Source organism: Schistocerca piceifrons, chromosome X (genome assembly GCF_021461385.2).
Source record: "Schistocerca piceifrons isolate TAMUIC-IGC-003096 chromosome X, iqSchPice1.1, whole genome shotgun sequence".
Classification (NCBI taxonomy): Eukaryota; Metazoa; Arthropoda; class Insecta; order Orthoptera; family Acrididae; genus Schistocerca; species Schistocerca piceifrons.
The window spans coordinates 919187061-919211279 of NC_060149.1; the positions used below are offsets into that span (position 1 = coordinate 919187061).

General features: G+C 43.4%; 1 protein-coding gene across 2 annotated transcripts in view; it reads right to left on the reverse strand.

Moving 5' to 3' along the window:
* The window catches only part of LOC124722085, a 338589-nt gene that overhangs the window by 260204 nt on the left and 54166 nt on the right, over window positions 1-24219 (reverse strand). The window contains exon 2 of one of the 2 annotated variants that reach the window (XM_047247280.1): window positions 1185-1325. The exons of the other annotated variant lie outside the window; for it this stretch is intronic. Coding sequence (XP_047103236.1) covers window positions 1185-1325 — 141 coding nt within the window. The remainder of the gene's footprint in view (window positions 1-1184; window positions 1326-24219) is intronic. 2 annotated transcript variants of the gene reach the window in all.

Consider the following 24219-nt stretch of genomic DNA (forward strand, 5'->3'; position numbering starts at 1 on the left):
TGCTTACTAGGCAAGTGCTGTAACCCACTGCGTATCGCAACGGCACGGTCTATCCCGGCACGCCTCACGGCCGATATGCACTGCCACCCAATGCCACCTAACCGCAGTCAAAAATGGCTCTTCGCACTATGGGACTTAATATCTGAGGTCATCAGTCCCCTAGACTTACAAGTACTTAAACCTAACTAACCTAAGGACATCACACACATCCATGCCTGAGGCATGACTCGAACCTGTGACCGTAGTGGTCGCGCGGCTCCAGACTGAAGCGCCTAGAACCGCTCGGCCATATCCGCAGTCAGTGTCCATTATATTGCCGTTAGGTACTCAGAGATTTCCACAGGAGGTCGAACGTATGTTTGCATCCTCACTAAAGAAGGTGGATCCACTGCACAGCTAGGCTTATCAGTTATACGATTGCGTGGTGTCTGTTCTTTCGGACATGTCCATGCTTTATTTCACTCCCGAATGAAGTGAAAGGAAAATATCTACCTATATCGCTCCGTGCGCTCCGCAATCCATTTTATCTTATTATCATGATTTCTATGAGTGATATACGATACAGGCACTACAATTGTTGTACAGTCTAACTCGAATAACGGTTTTCTAAACACACCCAGAAGAATATCGTGAGAACGAAGTCGCTCTCTTTCCAAAGATTGTCATTATTGAAAAAGAAAGATGTGTCAATTTCAACTGAGTGTGCTTCAACTTACTTCCGTCTGTATATTCGTGCACGAAATAGCAAAAACGTTCCGTTGTGGCGCGACGAACGTTGCTTCAATTTACGTCGCACCAAGTAGTGGAAAGAGTAAAATGTAGGTTAAATTTATTCTGCCCGGCAAATGCGAAGCCAGGGCATGACAGTAACGTTAATAGTTGTCCAGTGGGGTAGAGGTTCAGATAACAATACAAAACTGAGTGAATATGACTGTGTGTTGTCTCAGATACTAATTACAACGTTTAATAAATGCCGTTCAATCTAAATTGATTGTTCGAGTGATCTTGGAGACATTCAGATCACGCCAATTTGTGTATGAGTAAATACTAAGGCACCTCCACTCCCTACTGCAGGGCCGAAAACATCGCACTGTGTATCAGTTCTAGGCCTATGGTATTTACTTAAGGGTAGAAAAACGTATGTGTGAAAAGAAGATGTGTTTGTGCATGAGTACGATACTGACCGAGGTCGACATATCCCTTGACGCCGCCCAGGTTCCGCACCCTGAACAGGCCGGATTTCTTGAAGGCGCAGCTCACGTTAAATCCGAAGTCCGACTGGAACACGCAGGTCCCGTGGGCAGGTCTCCACAAGTCGCTCCAAGCTGCCACACACACAAGCACCAAGCCAATCAGTAGCCGCAAGCGAGTACTGGGAAGAGTTTCGTCACAGTTATGTCAATCGTCGTCAGGAAAGTCTGCCGTCACAGAAGCGAGGGGGCTGGCGGCGCTAACAGGTGAAAGTTTCCGAGCATACCCATTGTTATTAGCGCTGCGGACGTCTGTCGTGAACTTTAAACGGCTTGCGACAGGGCTCTTGCTACTAAGACGCTACCTATGCCCCTTATTAACATCCGGGGTAATGCGACACCTACTGCTCATACGACATATCACTTTTTAAGTCTGTTGTCATAAAGATGCAAAACGAGTGTTTCATACTATACATGAAAGACTGAAATAATCTTAGATCTACAGGGTGGTCAGAAACAGGCTGAAAAGCTCTGCTGGTGTTGAGGGTAGGCTGTGCTGAGAAATAATTCCTAAGAAAAAAATTCTACACGTCGCGCCGTTACCGAGTCGATTAGCATTGAAGTTAGCCAATCAGGCCGTTGTGCGCGCAAATTCAAGTAATCTGCCAGTTAACAATTAGCGTCAGTTGTTCTTATATCGTAGATTATAGCGCACGAGACTGCTCAGCTTTCGGCTCAGGGTCGGTCCTTATTACCGTCCCGCGTCCAATTTTTATACGCTGTATTGTTCTGTTGTAGGAAACCAAACGACAAACATGTTTGACGACACTGTCTCTGGCGGGCCGCTCGAATTTGCTCGCGCAACGGCCTGACTGGCTAACTTCAATTGCTAATTGACGCGAAAACGGCGCAATGAATCGAATTTTATGCTTAACAATTACGTTTCTGTACAACCTACTCTGCAACACCACTACAAGCTATTTAGACTGTTTCTGATCACCCAATGTATAGCTCACACTTGAAAGATCAATTCGGTATTGCAAATGATAAATTTGGAACAATCTCAATGAATTCTCATGAATCCCAATGAAGATATTTCAGAAACTACTGGAATAAAATTATATACAGGGTGTCCCATTGATCTTGACCACACTAAATAACTTGGTTCAAATGGCTCTGAGCACTATGGGACATAACATCTATGGTCATCAGTCTGCTCACTAAATAACTATAAGTCCAGATGCAAATTACAAAATGTTTCAAGCAAATGTTCTTTAGCCATCAGGGGCACGTCAATCAGCACGATTGCCTTCGTTCTAGCCTTGTTTTTTACAAAGATATGAACAGGAGTATGACTTTTTTAAATGGCAACCTGTATTTTTTATTTGGTAATTCAATACCAATTCTAATGACCTATTCAAAACTGTATCACAGTGTACCATTCACTGAAACACAACGTTATTAATTACGCAACATAACACTGACTTTGAGCCCGGGATCACAAACTCGTTCGCTTGCTGAAGTTGTCAGAAAACAAATGAAAACCAACTAAAATCATAACACAAAATTGACTTTGACTCTCCTGTACCACTGCCCAGGAGTAGAACATTCAAAGGCGCGCAAAATGGTGAACCTGGACACCGATACACTGGTGCACTCGCTGAATGACAGAATTGTTTACCGCTTCCAGTGTTGCCTGGTGAAGAGAATGACAAGCAAGCACGATACGTGCCTGCCTGTTCTCTGGAGTTGTTGGAATATCGCGATAGACAACGTCATTAATGCATCCCCAAAGAAAAAAGGCCAGATGATTTAAATCAGGAGAAATAGCGGGCCAAGTAACTGTTCCTCCTCGACCAATCCATCTGGCAGGATACCTTCGGATCAGAACATGACGTGCACGCAAGGCATTGTGTGCTGGACATCCATCGTGTTGATAACACATAAGCATTCTGGTTCTTAGTGGCACTTCATGCAGAAGAGGAGGAAGAATTCGTCTGAGGAAGTTGGCCGTGTAGACTACCACTGATGAAATGAGAGCACATAATTGTAGTACCAAGCATCCCACACCAGACGTTAACTCTCCATTGACGCTGGTGTTCCACCTGTCTAAGCCATCGTGGATTGTCGCTGGACCAATAATGCATGTTCCTTGTATTTACCTGTCCTTTGTTTGAGAAGGAACATTCATCGGTAAATAGAACATTGGAGAAGAAGTTCGGATCGGCGAGAATTTGCTGCTGCGCCCACTGACAGAACTGTACACGATTCTGGAAATCATTCCAATGCAATTCTTGATATATGTGTGCATCGTAAGGATGGAACCGGTGACTTGTAAGAATACGATGTACAGTGGTTTTAGGAATGCCACTGTCGTGTTCAAGCTGTCGTGTGCTCACATGTGGATTCATAGCAACGGGAGCGAGAACAGTAACTTCTGCAGCTTCGTCTTTGCGAGTGCTACGACGATTGCGTTGTCGTAGGTTGAAACTTCCCGTTTCCTGAAGCGTCGCAAAAAGACGAGAAAACATCCGTCGGGAAGGTGGGTTCTCGTTAGGATATAGCTCTCGGTATTGTTCTGCTGCTGCGTAGCATTTCGCCTACCTTCAACAACAACAACAACAACAATAAAAGACACATTCTATCGATGCAGTTTGTAGGAAGGACAGCCTTTACTGTATGCCTACTCTACATAACAATATTTAAAAGGACTAAACTACTGTACTAAATGTACCCATACATGAGAAAACAGTATTACATTTACTGTTCTGCTAACTTACATTCCTCATAGATGAGTAGCATTTCTATCTTCTCTTCGTTGGTGTACATTCTACTCACACAACTCTTCAACTGACGATGGTTGACGGAACGAAGGATGTGCATTCTACTTATGTTTACATTTGCGCTCTGTCAACGTCAGCACGTGGATGTGTTCCATTACCCCGAGTACCTGCACTAAGCGCGGGGAGCGTCAACGTCAATGTTGTGTTATGTAATTAATGACGTTGTGTTTCAGTGAATGGTACATAGTGATACATTTTTGAATAGTTCTTTAGGAGAGGAAATGAATTACCGAATAAAAAATACGGGGTGCCTTTTAAAAAAGTCATACCGCTGTTCATACTTTTGTAAAAAAACAAAGCTATACAGGGTGGTCCACTGATAGTGACCGGGCCAAATATCTCACGAAGTAAGCATCAAACGAAAAACCTACAAAGAACTAAACTCGTCTAGGTTGAAGGGGGAAACCAGATGGCGCTATGGTTGGCCCGCTAGATGGCGCTGCCATAGGTCAAACGGATATCAACTGCGTTTTTTAAAATAAGAACCTCCATTTTTTATTACATATTCGTGTAGCACGTAAAGAAATATGAATGTTTTAGTTGGACCACTTTTTTCGCTTTGTGATGGATGGCGCTGTAATAGTCACAAACATATAAGTACGTGGTATCACCTAACATTCCGCCAGTGCGGGCGGTATTTGCTTCGTGATACATTACCCGTGTTAAAATGGACCGTTTATCAATTGCGGAAAAGGTCGATATCGTGTTGATGTATGCGTATTGTGATCAAAATGTCCAACGGGCGTGTGCTATGTATGCTGCTCGGTATCCTGGACGACATCATCCAAGTGTCCAGACCGTTCGCCGGATAGATACGTTATTTAAGGAAACAGGAAGTGTTCAGCCACATGTGAAAGGTCAACCACGACCTGCAACAAATGATGATGCCAAAGTAGGTGTTTTAGCTGCTGTTGCGGCTAATCCGCACATCAGTAGCAGACAAATTGCGCGAGAATCGGGAATCTCAAAAACGTCGGTGTTCAGAATGCTACATCAACATCGATTGCACCCGTACCATATTTCTATGCACCAGGAATTGCATGGCGACGACTTTGAACGTCGTGTACAGTTCTGCCACTGGGCACAAGAGAAATTACGGGACGATGACAGATTTTTTGCACGCGTTCTATTTAGCGACGAAGTGTCATTCACCAACAGCGGTAACGTAAACTGGCATAATATGCACTATTGGCCAACGGAAAATCCACGATGGCTGCGACAAGTGGAACATCAGCGACCTTTGCGGGTTAATGTATGGTGCGGCATTATGGGAGGAAGAATAATTAGCCCCCATTTTATCGATGGCAATCTAAATGGTGCAGTGTATGCAGATTTCCTAAGTAATACTCTACTGATGTTACTACAAGATGTTTCACTGCATGGAAAATGGCGATGTACTTCCTACATGATGGATGTCCGGCACATAGCTCACGTGCGGTTGAACCGGTATTGAATAACATATTTCATGACAAGTGGATTGGCTGGCTCTGAGCACTATGGGACTTAACATCTATGGTCATCAGTCCCCTAGAACTTAGAACTACTTAAACCTAACTAACCTAAGGACATCACACAACACCCAGTCATCACGAGGCAGAAAAAATCCCGGAGTCCGCCGGGAATCGAACCCGGGAACCCGGCCGCGGGAAGCGAGAACGCTACCACACGACCACGAGCTGCGGACACAGGTGGATTGGTCGTCGAAGCACCATACCATGGCCTGCACGTTCACTGGATCTGACGTCCCCGGATTTCCTTCTGTGGGGAAAGCTGAAGGATATTTGCTATCGTGATCCACCGACAACGCCTGAAAACATGCGTCAGCGCATTGTCAGTGCACGTGCGAACATTACGGAAGGTGAACTACTCGTTGTTGAAAGGAATGTCGTTACACGTATTGCCAAATGCATTGAGGTTGACGGACATCATTTTGAGCATTTATTGCATTAATGTGGTATTTACAGGTAATCACGCTGTAACAGCATGCGTTCTCAGAAATGATAAGTTCACAAAGGTACATGTATCCCATTGGAACAACCGATATAAAATGTTCAAACGTACCCCCGTTCTGTATTTTAATTTAAAAAACATACCTGTTATCAACTGTTCGTCTAAAATTGTGAGCCATATGTTTGTGACTATTACAGCGCCATCTATCACAAAGCGAAGAAAGTGGTCCAACTAAAACATTCATATTTCTGTACGTACTACACGAATATGTAATGAAAATGGGGGTTCCTATTTTCCGTTTGACCTATGGCAGCGCCATCTAGCGGGCCAACCATAGCGTCATCTGGTTTCCCCCATCAAGCTAGACAAGTTTCGTTCTTTGTAGTTGTTTCGTTTGACGCTTATTTCGTGAGGTATTTGGCCCGGTCACGATCAATGGACCACCCTGTAGATCCACAAGTAGTTATTAAGGGAATAATGTAAACTGTTAGATTCCGAATATTTACGTCATTTTATCAAGCAGAATATGGAGGGATAAGAGTGGATGGCAAAGTGACACGAAGAAATCGTCATCAGAGAAAGCTGACCGCACAGTGGATTTGGTATCTGGTATTCATCTAACACCAAAATTATTTAGATGACGATGTTAAATAATCGTCATATAGCTATTTAGGTGCCGTATCCCTTGATTTCGGCTCTGAGTGCTAGTATAGCTTAACACGCAGCGCAGAATCTTGCGAAACAGGAAGTAACTAGATGGGGTTAGAATCCGTGAGGTTGGTTTCCGACCGTGGGCTGTAGTTTTTCGGAGGTTTCCCACAGTCGTTTAGGAAAGTGCTAGGCTTTGTCCCCAAATTCAGCTTCAGAGAATATGATGTACAAAGAGTTAAAATACAACAGAGAGAACAAAGTTTACACGAATCACACACAGATAGCGCACACGACTTCCTTCCCTTACTTTAACTTGACGGTTGTGTCGTTAGGAAAGGCCTACGGCCACAAATTTAAACAATAAAATAAAATTTGCCAAATCCTGAAAAAGTGGACGGCGTGCTGAAAGAGATGAACGCTATGGAAAAAAAGACTACATCGCTATGCGTTCAGGGACAAACCATTACGATTTTTACATTGCATGATTAGTGCAAACGTCGTATAACGAAAAGAAGAAGAAAACTCGATCATGCGTAACACAGGAACACTATGGCCTTCGTTATTAGTAAACCGAACGGTGCAAATTCTAGATTGCAAACGTTTGTAGCTTGTATCAGGACAATCTTAAAAAATTGAATGGGCGGCTCACGAGTATTATATATACTCTATTCTAAAGGGGGATGGCAAACACACTGGCAACGATCTTTATAAAATAACTGCAGTGGAAATCACAAAAATAGTTAAAGGGAACCACAAAAACTTAATTTATTTGCATCAGGATAACAGTATCAGCCACCGCATACATATATTCACTATTTCGAAGGCTGTACGTATCGACAAATTATACTGTGGTTATAGTTTACCTACTTATTTGCATGCCAACATCTAATTGCAGTCAGTAACTCTACATCCATGCCGTTGTACAAGCAATACCATTAAGAAACAGTAAAAAAGAAGAAAGAAAGGAATATTAGGTTTAACGTTCCGTCGACATCTGTGTCATTAGAGACGGAGCACAACCTCTGATTGTGTGAAGAATGAGGAAGGAAATTAGCCGTGCCCTTTCAAAGGAACCATCCTGGCATTTACCTCGAGCGATTTAGAGAATCACGGAAAACATAAATTTGGATGGCCGGACCCAGATTTCAACCATCATCCTCCCGAATGTGCGTCCAATGTGCTAACAACTGCGCCACCTCACTCGGTTACAGTGAATATACTAAGTAGGTTCTCCCATAATTTTCAGATTCTTTTTGAGCGAAGTTGTTACTACAAATGCTGAACCTGTTTATAACTGAAACGATTTTCATTTTCCATTTGAAGAAACGACTGACATTATTCATTAGCCTTTCGTATTATATTACAAGTCCTTTAGTCCACTGCAAATGTTTTACTTACTAATAATGTCGATGCTTTTCATTAGTCTTAAACACAGTGGCTGATCAAAAATATGGAAACAACACAGACGCAACACATTAACAGGCCTAATACGGTGTAGGACAACCTTTGGCGTTCGAAACAGCTTCCAGTCTTCTCGCAATGGATAAATACGGGTTCTGCATGGTTTTCAAGGGAATCTTCTACCATTCTTCCTGCAGAATATTGGCAGGAAGTTCAGATATCGATGAGGAAAGTGGATAGCGACCACGCACCCTTCTTTCCAAAGTAGACCACAAAGGCTCAATACGATTGAGATCTGGTGACTGTGCTGGCCAGGGGAGATGCGACAGTTCATTCTGGTGCTCACAGAACAAGTCCTGAACGATACCAGCCGTGTGTACAACGCCTTTGTCGTCCTGAACACAGCATCACCATTGTACCACGGGATGGACCTGATGAGCTAAATGGTCACGTAATCCTTGGCAGTAATGGAGCTTTGCTGAGTAGCCATGGTTCCCCTGGAATACAACGATATGGTTGCCCAAATAATCACCGAACATCTGCCATTTTTCACTCTTGGGACTTAATCTCTTGCAGAAGTTGTAAACAGTTTGAAACAAGACTCATCCGATCAAATGACTTTCTTCCATTGCTCCACGGTTCAGGTTTTATGGCTTGTGCACCACGTTTCCTTTTTTCGGGCATTTTCATCACTAATGAGTGGTTTGCCTATTTCCCAGCTTATGGACCTGCCTTCGTGATGTTTTGGTGCCGATAGGGTTCGTGACTACGATATTCAGTTCTGCAGTGACTTTTGCAACTGTCGTCCTCTTATTCTTCGTCATAATCCTCTTCAATAACCGTAGGTCACTATCACTCAGTACACACTTTCGTCCTTGTCCGATTTAGCGTACGATGTTTTCATGCTTCCCCCGTGTGCGGTATAAATCTTCGATACTGTTCTTCTGGAAACACCAAACACCTCGGCTCCTTTCGTTACGGAAGCACCCACCATACGAACATTTTACCACTTTCAAAGTTTCTTAGTTCCGGCATACTGCTCAGAACACTACTCTGACCACGAGGACGCGCGCAACCAACTGAGAACATTGCACAGCTACCGTTCGTGGCCAAATACAGCAGTGAAATCTTCAGGCTTGGCTAGCGTCCTCATGTATGTTCGAGCATCCATTTCTAGTGCTAGTTCCATATTCTTGTCCCATCCCCTGGATATACTGAAAAACTGAGGTGAACCCTGTCCAGACTGAACTCGCGGGCACGATTAAGCTCCACTGATTTGACTCACGGTCCAGTCAGTACCTGGTTTTTGGTTTATTTTCCACGATTGTTTAGCGAAATATCTTGCTTGTCTTTTATCTCCAATTCTGAGACATCGACAGCTGTCACGCCCCATTGCGTTAGCGTAACGTTGTGAAGACTAGGGGCGCACACGGGCAAGAAATTAAAATTTTAAAACTCGACTACATAAATCCACATTGCTTATGAATCGTCGACAAGCGAAAACAGCGTCGAAGAAGGGAATCTTGGCTAGAACTGCGACAGCATTTAGAGGATTGAATCTGTCACTAGCACAAATGGATTTCCGACAAACAAATGTTTACCATTAAACTTTACGTCTTTCAAACAACACCACGGTGTCAATGGTTCAAATGGCTCTGAGCACTATGGGACTTAACATCTATGGTCATCAGTCCCCTAGAACTTAGAACTACTTAAACCTAACTAACCTATGACATCACACAACACCCAGTCATCACGAGGCAGAGAAAATCCCTGACCCCGCCGGGAATCGAACCCGGGAACCCGGGCGTGGGAAGCGAGAACGCTACCGCACGACCACGAGTTGCGGACACCACGATGTCACATTCGTACCCAGTGAGGTGGTGCGGCGGTTAAGGCAGTGATCTCGCGTTTGGCGGCAGCAGTGTTCAAGGTCATCTAAGTGCAGATTTTACACGGTTTCCCTAAGTCGGTTAAGGCGAATGCTGCGAAACGTCCTACGAAAAACTTGTAAGGGACACAGCCAATTTGCTTCCCCGTTTACTCCGATCCCAGTTTGCACGTCGTTGTAATGACTTCTTCCACAACACGACTATTAACCCCTAATCTTACTTTTTGTCCCTTTTGGTGTCAGTGTGTAACAACAACGACGCTGTACTATTGTACATATAAGTAAATTTTTTTCTGATTTTTCGATAAACTAGTGTAATTGATGTTCTGATTTCATTTGTTTTTTGTTTCATGCCATTGTGTTAAGAAAACTGTAAACAATTTTCAATGTGAATATTAATGTTTATGTCAAATGTCAAGCAACATTGTAATGGAATTGAAATGGAACAAATGTTGAAACTATTGTAAGATGTTGAAAATTGTAACTGTGCGTCTGGTCCATACGTAGGCAATGTGTTAGGATATGTAGAATGCAAAACCTCGGGTGAATACCCAGTCTGTAAGGGAGCGGTAAAAGGTGGATGGCAGGCGAGCGCGGGAAAATGCGCACGGCACTGTACGGCACAACGGGCTCAGCAGTAGTAGTTGGAGTTTGGCATTGGTCTGAGAAACACCTTCTGGAGCGAGGAGGCTCTCCTGGAAGACGTAGTTTCACTGAGCGTCGGGTATGCTGTTCCAACGCCCACATAGACGCCCACACAGCATGGTAAAATTCCATAGGCACTAAATGGAAAAGTATTGCGACGCTAAGAAGAATTAAAGTGCCGATACGTCAAGAGCCATAGCTGTGGTTGTATGTGTGCTCTGTGCCTCGCCATCTCGCCGCCTGCCAACCGCCGCATCGATACAAGCAGGTTGAAACTTTTAGTACTGTATTCGTATGGACCATAGAGTGAACTGTTCAATAATAACCTAAATTTTACCAGAACTTTCCCATCATTTAATTATCCTCACAACTAACCTAGACAGGGTCCTTTCCAAATGTTGTGCAATCCGAGTGTCCCGAAATGAAAAATTAAATTTTGTGTTAATAATAATTACTTGCAGACCTAGTTATGTTAGAATGGTGTTTAAAGAACTGTTTTGTTAATGAACCAGTAAATGAATAACGAAGGTCTAACGAAGTTGAAAGGTAACTTCAATATTGATATAGTAATGAAGTTAAATTATTTCGAGACAGATATAAAGGTATTTAAATGAGAAGTAAATAAGATAAAAAGAGTAGTAACTCATATACTGGAAATCTTGAACGCATGATAATTTCAGTAATCAATTTTTTAATATAATGATCATAACAGTTTCAGGTCCCCCCCCCCCCTTTATTCATTTGAATTCTGAAGTGTTCCACATTGGTTTGACCAGCAAAAGTTAAAGTCAATACATAAGTCAAAATTTATCAGTGTTTTATCTTTATCAAAATTGACATTTTGTGTGTGGCTCGAAAGTGCTATATCTAGGGTAACCTACGCCCGATTTTAATCAGATCAATAGACAGTACGAACTTTTTAGTATACATTATAGTGTAGTGTTATGTATTCATGGTTTTTCCATATCAGTACAGAACGTGAAACTATCAGTTCAATAGATTTTCTGGTTCTAAAATTTTACTATATTATGCAGTCTTACTACGTGTTGTTTTGCATGAATATACATCAACTTGTACAGGGAAGAAACTCAGTTAATGCCTAATTAGGCTGGCGACCGTATTATTATCAAATTGGTAGCATCTTCAGTGTTGCTTTTGGTACATACTGACGTGTAATTGCATTTTGAACTTACTTGACGGATCATTGTTATTACAGAGTGGGTGTAAGTCTGATTTGCCACCACTCAGGTACACGCGGTCAATATCTATACGAAAATCCTGTCTCGTAAAGTGAACCCCGCTCACTTACCATAGCACAGGCTTTAATGAGTATTGTGTACCCCACGCGCACGTTACAAGTGTAGTGGCGATTAAAATTTCCCCCGCCGCCAGGACTCGAACCCGATATCCGTGTCGAGTACCACCGGAACAGCCTTAGAAGACTCTGTTGCGAGGTGGCTAATATGTAGGACAGGGAGGCTGATTTCCTTAGAATCTCTCGATAAGATAAGCTTTCGAAAAAGTGGAAGTAATACTTCACGTAATGCACATTATCATTCTCATAGGATCAGCCTTTGCATATCAGTGTACCTCTCACGTCGACCACGTAGACTAATCAGGAACTGCACGAGTATTATACGAACTGTTTTCGTTTATTCAGTTACTGTGATTCGAAGAGATCCAAATGAAAAGTGGAACAGTCAAGGAGGGACCGTGCCAGTGTTTTATACGACACTTCTTTCGGTCGGAATCTATAGCTCCCTATCGTCTTCCCAACGTTCCACAATCGAGAACTTCCCCCTATACACCTTGAGTCATTTTAGAACCCACAAAGCAAGGTACATTAACGATGCTCTAACTTAAGTGATTTCTGATAAGGTTATGAAAATCATGTACATGTACATAATATTTCTTTTATAACCATCAGCCGGCCGCGGTGGTCTAGCGGTTCTGGCGCTGCAGTCCGGAACCGCGGGACTGCTACGGTCGCAGGTTCGAATCCTGCCTCGGGCATGGGTGTGTGTGATGTCCTTAGGTTAGTTAGGTTTAAGTAGTTCTAAGTTCTAGGGGACTTATGACCTAAGATGTTGAGTCCCATAGTGCTCAGAGCCATTTGAACCATTATAACCATCAGGCTTTCCCACTTTATGTCTAACAGCACAATCAGTGGTGAAATTTTTTAGAAAGGATCAATTTCATAATTGTGCATTAACAAAGTAGTTCACAGACATGTACATCGTTACTTCATTGTTTATTCTTGCTGTTCTTTTATGTTTTCATGTCTGTCCCTGATTTCACATCAAGAGTGGTAGGTCCGTGAACGATCGTTTCATCTATCACCATTTTTCTGATGCGCCGCAATTACAGCTCCTAAGTGTATGTATAGAGTTTTATGAGGTATTATGAATTAATGGAGTGTCGAGTGTCTTTTATTTTTTAGTGAATATATATGTGTACCTTTTCTATCCGCTTGTTTGTTTCTTGTAACTATTTCTGTGGTTGTATTTGACGTAATTTCTTATAAATTGTCTGTTTGTTCATGTGAGATTATTTTGTAAGAGTGAGGCTAGAGGTGTAGATGTAATTCGTTTTTATGCGTCAGCCGTCTTCTAGGTCTTTTGGTACGATATATGTTCTACATCTACATCTACATCTACATCCATACTCCGCAAGCCACCTGACGGTGGAGAATCTCCAATGTCTGTCTAGTCTCAAAGCACTTGCTTCTGCAGAATGAGATTTTCATTCTGCAGCGGAGTGTGCGCTGATATGAAACTTCCTGGCAGAATAAAACTGTGTGCCGGACTGACACTCGAGCTCGGGACCTTTGCTTCTGTTTAGCTGTGGCTTTGTGTAAGTGGAGGTTTCCTTGACAGGTAATCAGTTCAGGATGTTTGCATATTCTGAGATTTATATTTTTAAATTTGATATTTTGTTGTTCTCTTCCCGAAAGTGATCGGCGAAGTGGATTGGTTAGTTTCGTATTTCCATGTTCTCCTTCTCATATTTTCGTTCTGCCTTTTCCAAACTGTTTGATAATTAGGCTATTTCTGTGTTAATATGTTGGGCTCTGTATCTTGGGTACCGCGTCTTTTTAATGTTTTGTCTAATTAAATACCTTTGAGCCGTCAGTTTTCAACCTTACTTTATTTGGCAACCAGTTTCAGAGTTTTACTACGCCATCTTCAGGCCTCCGACGTGTAGGAAGAAACTACCTCGGTTGTGATCAAAACAGGGGCCAACAATAATAGTATTAGTAGATTTTTGCTACAGTGATCTCTTCAACCATCACCTGCCGACTGTTCGATGGCATAGTAAAACGCTGAAACTGGTTGCCAAATAAAATAAGGTTGAAAATTGACAGCTGAAAGGTATTTAATTTGACATCCTGTATCGAGCAGCCGAGTCCCGCAACCATCTCTAAAAGATGGACATACAGGCGTTTTAATGTTTTGTTTTTCTTGTATGGTATAGAGAAGCCTTATTTTCTGAAGACGTTTCCATCCCTGCGTGTCAGTTTAAGTTCATCTGAAACTGTGTTTCTTCTTTTTTATGACTTGTTTATCTTTCTTCTTGTCATATTTTTGCATCAGTAGTTTGTGTTTCTGACTGTGTTTGTTGCTGGTTAGCTTTATTAACTCAAGCAGCAATTAAAGATTGCACGGGGAGTTTCGAACAGACTATCAACAGATATAATGAGTTCCACGAGAGACTACTTCTCTAAACAACAGCACCGTCTCTGATCAGTTGCAGACGCTGTACCGGGTGCTTATAATTAAAGCGCAGCTACTCACAGTGGTCCAGTGTAGGCAGTAATTATCGTATAGCAGCAAAACTTGGTGGATATGTTAATGCGTTAATGCGGAACCGTTTTACGCTGGAGAAAAGTTCCAGTTTTGGCCATCATATGCAAATCTGGCGCTACGAGTGCAAGAAAGACGCATAGAAATGTTTCTATATATAATGGATTAGAAACGGGACGTGAGCAGAATAGTTCAGGCAAGTGGGAAAGGAACAGTGTTGATTTAATTATTAGCCGCCGTTTGCACAATTTGTTCAGTATGAACACCGGAGACGTCGACGAGATGCTGCATCCGTAAAACGACGTGATAAGCACTTCCTTGCAGCATTTGCAATGGAATCTGCGCAACGTGTTCATTTATACTGGCTTTCAGATCAGGTTCATGGTGTGGGTTCCTGTAGTCATGTCCTAGTTCATGAACCACGGGCAACGTATGAGTGGCCAAGTAAGTGGTCCCGACAGTCGGGATACCAGTTACTTTGGAATAAGGCTGGGCGTCTCGGACATATTCTGAGTCGTAGTCACCTTTGTGCTCATACGGCAAAGACTACCAAATCCACCAGTTAGTCCCTCAACCGTTACGGGTAAAACTCAATGGGACTCGGGGCAAGTAAGGCTAGCAACCTGCTTCCCTGGTACTTTAAATATGATGCTGGCAACATTCAGAGCAAAATGCCTCGGACCTTTGGAGGTGACGGAGTCCCACCTCTAACTGACAAACCAGGGACTCCTAAGATACGACTTGGCAAACTAATGGTAATGAGATGGGGAGCTATTAATATCAATGGGGGCTACTCTGGGAAGAAGGTAGAGCTGGCAGAGGCTGCAAGTAAGATAGGGCTGGACGTTTTAGCTGTTAGTGACATTCGGGTAAGGGGTGAGAAGGAAGAGGAAGTGGGAGAATACAAGGTCTACCTGTCAGGAGTCAAAGCAGGAATAGCACAATGGGGTGTAGGGCTTTACATCAGGAAAGAAATGGAACCCAGCGTAGTTGCAGTAAGGTATGTAAACGAACGACTGATATGGATAGATTTGACAGTGTCTAGCAAGAAAATTAGGATTGTGTCAGTATATTCGCATTGTGAAGGGACAGATCAAGATAAGATGGATAGTTTTTATGAGGCACTCAGTGATGTAGTTGTTAAAGGACAAGGACAGTGTTCTGCTCATGGGTGGTTTTAATGCCAGGATTGGAAATCGAACAGAAGGGTATGAAAAGGTTATGGGTAAATTTGGAGAAGATATGGAGGACAACAGGAACGGGAAACAACTCTTGGATTTCTGTGCCAGTATGGGCTTAGTAATCACAAACTCCTTTTTTAAACATAAGAACATTCACCGGTATACTCGGGAAGGCAGGGGAACCAGATCTGCATTGACTATATAATAACAGATTAGGAATTCAGGAAGGCTGTGAGGGACAAACGTGTATTCAGGGGATTCTTTGATGACACTGATAATTATTTAATCTGCAGTGAAATTGGGATTGTGAGGCCTAAAGTGCAGGAGGTCAGGTCCATATGTAGGAGGATAAGAGTGGAGAAACTTCAGGATAAGGAAATCAGGCACAAGTACATAACAGCGATCTCAGAAAGGTACCAGTTAGTTGAATGTAGTCAATTACAGTCATTGGAAAAGGAATGGACAAGGTACAGGGACACAGTACTAGAAGTGGCTAAAGAATGTCTTGGAACAGTAGTGTGTAAAAGTAGGAGGAAGCAAACAGCTTGGTGGAATGACACAGTCAAGGCAGCCTGTAAAAGGAAAAAGAAGGCGTATCAAAAATGGCTACATACTAGAACTCAGGTAGACAGAGAAAGTTATGTTGAAGAAAGAAACAAAACCAAACAGATAACTGCAGCATCCAAGAAGAAATCTTGGGAAGACTTTGCAAACAGGTTGGAGACTATGGGTCAAGCTGCTGGAAAACCATTCTGGAGTGTAATTAGCAGTCTTCGAAAGGGAAGTAAGAAGGAAATGACAAGTATTTTGGACAGGTCAAGAAAACTGCTGGTGAATCCTGTGGATGCCTTGGGCACATGGAGGGAATATTTTGAAGAGTTGCTCAATGTAAGTGAAAATACGATCAGCAATGTTTCACATTTCGAGGTAGAATGGGATAGGAATGATGATGGAAATAGGATCACATTTGAGGAAGTGGAGAAAATGGTCAATAGATTGCAGTGCAATAAAGCAGCTGGGGTGGATGAAATTAAGTCGGAACTCATCAAATACAGTGGAATGTCAGATCTTAAATGGCTACACAGGCTAATTGAAATAGCCTGGGAGTCGGGACAGGTTCCATCAGACTGGACAAAAGCAGTGATCACACCAATCTTTAAACATGGAAACAGAAAAGATTCTAACAACTACAGAGGTATCTCTTTAATCAGCGTTGTGGGTAAAATCTTCTCAGGTATTGTTGAAAGGAAAGTGCGAGTATTAGTTGAGGACCAATTGGATGAAAATCAGTGTGGGTTTAGGCCTCTTAGAGGTTGTCAGGACCAGATCTTTAGCTTACGGCAAATAATGGAGAAGTGTTATGAGTGGAACACGGAATTGTATCTATGCTTTATAGATCTAGAAAAGGCATATGACCGGGTTCCTAGGAGGAAGTTATTGTCTGTTCTACGAGATTATGGAATAGGAGGCAAACGTTTGCAAGCAATTAAAGGTCTTTACATGGATAGTCAGGCAACAGTTAGAGTTGACGGTAAATTGAGTTCATGGTTCAGAGTAGTTTCAGGGGTAAGACAAGGTTGCAACCTGTCTCCACTGTTGTTCATATTATTTATGGATCATATGTTGAAAACAATAGACTGGCTGGGTGAGATCAAGATATGTGAACACAAAATAAGCAGTCTTGCATATGCGGATGACTTAGTTGTGATGGCAGATTCGATTGAAAGTTTGCAAAGTAATATTTCAGAGCTAGATCAGAAATGTAAGGACTATGGTATGAAGATTAGCATCTCCAAAACGAAAGTAATGTCAGTGGGAAAGAAATATAAACGGATTGAGTGCCAAATAGGAGGAACAAAGTTAGAACAGGTGGACGGTTCCAAGTACTTAGGATGCATATTCTCACAGGATGGCAACATAGTGAAAGAACTGGAAGCGAGGTGTAGCAAAGCTAATGCAGTGAGCGCTCAGCTACGATCTACTCTCTTCTGCAAGAAGGAAGTCAGTACCAAGACTAAGTTATCTGTGTACCGTTCAATCTTTCGACCAACTTTGTTGTATGGGAGCGAAAGCTGGGTGGGTTCAGGTTACCTAATCAACAAGGTCGATGTTACGGATATGAAAGTAGCTAGGATGATTGCAGGTACTAATAGATGGGAAGAATGGAGGAGGGTGTCCACAATGAGGAAATCAAAGAAAAACTGGGAATGAACTCTATAGATGTAGCAGTCAGGGCGAACAGGCTTAGATGGTGGGGTCATGTTACACGCATGGGAGAAGCAAGGTTACCCAAGAGACTTATGGGTTCAGCAGTAGAGGGTAGGAGGAGTCGGGGCAAACCAAGGAGAAGGCACCTGGATTCGGTTAAGAATGATTTTGAAGTAATAGGTTTAACATCAGAAGAGGCACCAATGTTAGCACTGAATAGGGGATCATGGAGGAATTTTATAAGGGGGCTATGCTCCAGATTGAACGCTGAAAGGCATAAAACAGTCTTAAATGATGATGATGATGATGATGATGATTCAGATCAGGCAGAGACCAAACGTGTCCTTGGTAAACGCGATCTTTCAGATAGCACGTGGCCTCAGATCAGATGAGCTTTCAGGCCATGCATATGGAAAACATCTGGAGGAAACACGTTCGTGGAAGGTTGGATTAAGCAGATCTTTCACAGGGCGAGCGACATGAGGTGTTGCCCCATCTTCCACGAAAACAGTGTTTCCACACAGTTGTGCTCTTCCAAAGCAGCAATCACCTGCTGCGCAAGGTGATGTCGATAGCGAGCAGACGTCAACAGTACAGTTGACAGGCCCTCTGGGTGCAAAGACCTTTTCTGCCCGCGTCCCTTTGCTAATCCATTACACAAGGAAAAATTTCTATACGTCTTTCTTGCAATCGCAGCGCTAGACTTGCACCTGGTGGCCAAAATTGGAACAGTTTTTTTCCAGCGTAAAACAGTTCCGCATTAGCCCATTAGCATATCTAGCAAGTTTCGCTGCCATACGATGATTACAGCCACATTGGACCTCTGTGAGTAGCTGCATTTTAATTATAACCACCCGGTATATTAAACCGTTTATATGCAGGAAGAATAGAGACTATGGATACAAAATTCAGTAGTAGCCCCTAAAAGAAAAAAAAAATCGAACACGACACTTTAGTCTAGAAATATATATTTTCGAGTATGGGCGTGGACCCAGTTATCCTTAATTTGTTTGATTTTCATTGCAGCTGACTTTGGAGTAAACTTACTGAAGTGTAGACCCATAATGGTTCGGTATTCATATGAAATTCTCAAAAATGTTTTATAGTGGCCGCAAAAACTTATGATACGGACGGTAGTGTTTGCGTGAGCAGTGTGCTCTGTAGATAGTACTTATTACTGTGTATATTGTGAGCAGTAGTCCTACTGAGCTTCCGCGAGATACACAGAATCCGAGGGAGCGGATGAGACCTCGGCCCAACACTTCAGTGCAAGGATGAGGTCGCATCGGTATCTAGAAGGGCTATGAAGCAAGTCTGTTGACACTGTCAGAGTTCAGGCGAAGAATGCAGTTGTATAAAGACTATCTTTCAGAACGGCGCAGTATTACGGTGCGGAAATACACTCCTGGAAATTGAAATAAGAACACCGTGAATTCATTGTCCCAGGAAGGGGAAACTTTATTGACACATTCCTGGGGTCAGATACATCACATGATCACACTGACAGAACCACAGGCACATAGACACAGGCAACAGAGCATGCACAATGTCGGCACTAGTACAGTGTATATCCACCTTTCGCAGCAATGCAGGCTGCTATTCTCCCATGGAGACGATCGTAGAGATGCTGGATGTAGTCCTGTGGAACGGCTTGCCATGCCATTTCCACCTGGCGCCTCAGTTGGACCAGCGCTCGTGCTGGACGTGCAGACCACGTGAGACGACGCTTCATCCAGTCCCAAACATGCTCAATGGGGGACAGATCCGGAGATCTTGCTGGCCAGGGTAGTTGACTTACACCTTCTAGAGCACGTTGGGTGGCACGGGATACATGCGGACGTGCATTGTCCTGTTGGAACAGCAAGTTCCCTTGCCGGTCTAGGAATGGTAGAACGATGGGTTCGATGACGGTCTGGATGTACCGTGCACTATTCAGTGTCCCCTCGACGATCACCAGTGGTGTACGACCAGTGTAGGAGATCGCTCCCCACACCATGATGCCGGGTGTTGGCCCTGTGTGCCTCGGTCGTATGCAGTCCTGATTGTGGCGCTCACCTGCACGGCGCCAAACACGCATACGACCATCATTGGCACCAAGGCAGAAGCGACTCTCATAGCTGAAGACGACACGTCTCCATTCGTCCCTCCATTCACGCCTGTCGCGACACCACTGGAGGCGGGCTGCACGATGTTGGGGCGTGAGCAGAAGACGGCCTAACGGTGTGCGGGACCGTAGCCCAGCTTCATGGAGACGGTTGCGAATGGTCCTCGCCGATACCCCAGGAGCAACAGTGTCCCTAATTTGCTGGGAAGTGGCGGTGCGGTCCCCTACGGCACTGCGTAGGATCCTACGGTCTTGGCGTGCATCCGTGCGTCGCTGCGGTCCGGTCCCAGGTCGACGGGCACGTGCACCTTCCGCCGACCACTGGCGACAACATCGATGTACTGTGGAGACCTCACGCCCCACGTGTTGAGCAATTCGGCGGTACGTCCACCCGGCCTCCCGCATGCCCACTATACGCCCTCGCTCAAAGTCCGTCAACTGCACATACGGTTCACGTCCACGCTGTCGCGGCATGCTACCAGTGTTAGAGACTGCGATGGAGCTCCGTATGCCACGGCAAACTGGCTGACACTGACGGCGGCGGTGCACAAATGCTGCGCAGCTAGCGCCATTCGACGGCCAACACCGCGGTTCCTGGTGTGTCCGCTGTGCCGTGCGTGTGATCATTGCTTGTACAGCCCTCTCGCAGCGTCCGGAGCAAGTATGGTGGGTCTGACACACCGGTGTCAATGTGTTCTTTTTTCCATTTGCAGGAGTGTATGTTGCAAGAAGCTCAGCTACGGGATGACGCTTTCCCAGCCGGCAATAGTTTTGATGCTTCGCGACAATGCAGCCGCACGAGAATTCCGTCTTGGTAGCGAGAAAGCGTGTCAGCTCAGACGCTTTTTTTTACGTAGCACTCATTTTCAGCAGATTCTGCTCCTTGCATTCCTGCCTTGTCTTTAAAACGAAGAAATGTCTGAAGCACCACCTACTCCAGATGAAACAGAACAAGTGATGAGCGATAATTCTGTAACAATTTCGGATTTCGTAATCCTTGCAATGAATTCACAGATTCTTTTTAGTAATTCATATTCAAAAAGTCAGCATTCGGTGCATGGCGTAGGGTACCTTGCACCACTGCTAATCATTACCTCCCTTGTTCCACTAGTACGTGTGGCCGGTACGATCCCTGATTTCTCTTATCTTGTCTTCGTGGTCCTTACGCGAGATGTATGCTGATGGCAGTGACAGCGTTCTGCAATCTCTCGCAGACTCAATAGTGTACGCCAAAAGAATATCCTCTTCCCTCCACGGTTTCCCATTTGAGCTCGTGGAGCATTTCTGTAATATTCGCGTGTTGATCTACCCTACCAGTAACAAATCAAGCAGCACGCCCCTGAATCGCTTCCAAGTCTGCCTTTATTCCAATCTGGTGAGGATTCCAAACACTCGAGCAGTCCTTAAGGATGGGGGTCGCACAAGTACTCTGTACGCGGTCTCCTTTATAGATGAACTACACTTTTCTAGAATTCTTTCAATTAACCCAAGTCTACCATTCACGTTTCCTATAACGGACCTTATCTCGTCGTTCCAGTTCATGTCGCTTTGCACAATTACGCCCAGATACTTAATCACTGTTACTGTGTCATACAGCACATCACTAATACTGTACTCGCAAATTACAAGATTGTTTTTCCTACTCAGCTGCAGTACCTTAAATTTTTCTAGATTTAGAACAAGCCGACATTCATCGTGCCAATTATAAATTCTGTCTGTGCCATCCTATATCTTCCTACTCGCAATCAGTAACGATACTCTCCCATACACCACATCGTCATCAGCAAACAGTCGCAGATTGCTGCTTACGCTATACGTCAGGTCATTAATACACACAGAGAAAAAGAATGATCCTACAACACTTCCGTGTAGCACTCCTCACGATAACCTTGTTTTTTCTGAATACTCGCTGTCAGGACAAAGTACTGGATTCTACTACTTAGGAAGTCTTCACCCCACTCACATATCTGAGAACCTATTCCATATGCTCGGACCTTCGTTAACAGTTTGCAGTGGGGCACTGTGTCAAACACTTCGTGGAACTCTAGGAATAATGAATCTACCTTTTGCCCTTCATCTATGGTTCTCAGGATATCGTGCGAGAAAAGGGCAAATTATGTTTCGCAAGAATGATACTTCCTAAATCCTTGCTGATACGTGGACAGAATCTTCTTTTGTGACTTTATTTATAGCTGTTATTTTCTCACTATCTGTAGAAATATATATGGCCTTTCTGCTGAGAATCCCGTTCGTATGTGACATTTCATATCGTATAGCAAATTTTTTTAAAAAAAATATGTCATCTCTGTATCCTTTACCACCAATACTGTCACCAAGTTTATCTTTAGGCTTTCTGAGAAGACTCGAACTTAAAACTTTCTCAGATCTAAGGAAGGACTATATAAAATTCGATATGATATATGTTCAAGTTTTTATATAGGACAGGCAGGAAGGGAATTTAAGTCCTGTTTGTGTGAGCAATTGCTTAACAAGAGTAAGTCAACTGTTTCAAACCGTCTCAAAAGAGGAAAACACGCTTCCTCCTCCATCCTTGCTTAACGTAAAACTTTTGTATATAATTGACAAGGATTACAAAATGAACCTTTTAGAAGAGTTGGAAATACATAAACACTCCTATCTTAATTCACATGATTTGTTGAACCATCAGCTTGCATTGAAAAATAGAGACATTTTGATTGTATAGCATCTCATAAAACTATGAAAATTAACTTAGTCCTTTTAGACATTAATGCCAGCAGTAGCTTGTGCGAAACTATGTGTTGTGTACATAGTTCCGCGTAGTCAGCGCGTACACAACTTTCCCAATAGAGCGCGCCCCGCTAAGCACAACAGCGCAGGCGCAGCGCTCGTCCGTCTCCCCACTACGAGATTGCGCTGTCTTAGAGACGGACCAAATTCTGCTTCCGCCGATCCGCGTATTAATATGTAACGCAGCCAATGAGATTGCTGCTAACGTAGAACCTTTTCTCCTCGCGGATCACACTCGCGCAGTGATACCTGAACCCGTGAGGTATTATAACGAGTGTACAGACCTCCGATTAGTCAGTCTGCATTAGTCTGCATTTGTTTGTACCAGTCTATAGTCAAGTTTCAGTCTGCGCCTAATAAGATTATCATATTCCTGTACATCGCCATGAAGAGAAATGTATAGACACTTTGTCAAATATCAGAGATATGTGAGAATAAGATTAACGTACCAAGACCAAAGGAACTTTAAATTGTCAATTGTAAACAGCATCCAGAATCCAGTTACGTAATATCTATGATTTTTATTATTTTAATAAATGTGCGTGAAAATTAATCAAGTTCTGTTTAAAGTTGGTCACCGTCAATCCGCTACTCTAAGCGTGCAAGTGGCATTTGTATCGTCTGACCTAACGGCAGAAGATAAACACGCCACGATAAGACCACGAGACATATTGCTGACACTCGCCTACTTCGTTAGAGCGACAAGTCAAATAATCTGATGGTGTGTGTACCGAAAGTCTTACAGAACGCACACCACACTATGTGTCATGTTTTTAAGATTTATTGCATATGACTTCCTTTATATACCATTGTTACACTGTTTATATGCTTTTATATATGTTTCTAACTGCTAGCAAAACAACTTGACTATGTACATAAATATGATTCATTTACCGTAAATTGTTAGTCTATCAATATGTGTTTATAGCTATCACATACACTGATCAGCCAAAACGTTATGACCGCCGACCCATGCAGGCGATAGCGGCATCACCTGGAGAGGAATGACTGCTTATCAGACACACGCACTGTGCGTATACTATCAGTGAGGACAGGGAAGGGCGCGAACTATCCAAGTTGGACCGAGGGCAGATTATGACAGCCCGGAGGCTCGGCACGAGCATTTCGGAAACTGCACGACTTGTCTGATGTTTGAGGAGTGCTGTGGTGAGCGTCTTCATTGCTTCCATACCATGGCGCGACGCCGCTGTCATCCGTGCCAAACGTGGACATACCGGCTATTTGACAGGTGGACATAATGCTCTGGCTGATCAGTGTACAACGCGTATGTTTTTGGATATGCTATAGCGTTATGACCTCTATTAAACCAATACTAAGTAAATTTTGTGATAGACTTCTTGTTGTTGTTGTTGTGGTCTTCAGTCCTGAGACTGGTTTGATGCAGCTCTCCATGCTACTCTATCGTGTGCAAGCTTCTTCATCTCCCAGTAGCTACTGCAACCTACATCCTTCTGTATCTGTTTGGTGTATTCATCTCTTGGTCTCCCTCTACGATTTTTACCCTCCACGCTGCCCTCCAGTACCAAATTGGTGATCCCTTGATGCCTCAGAACATGTCCTAC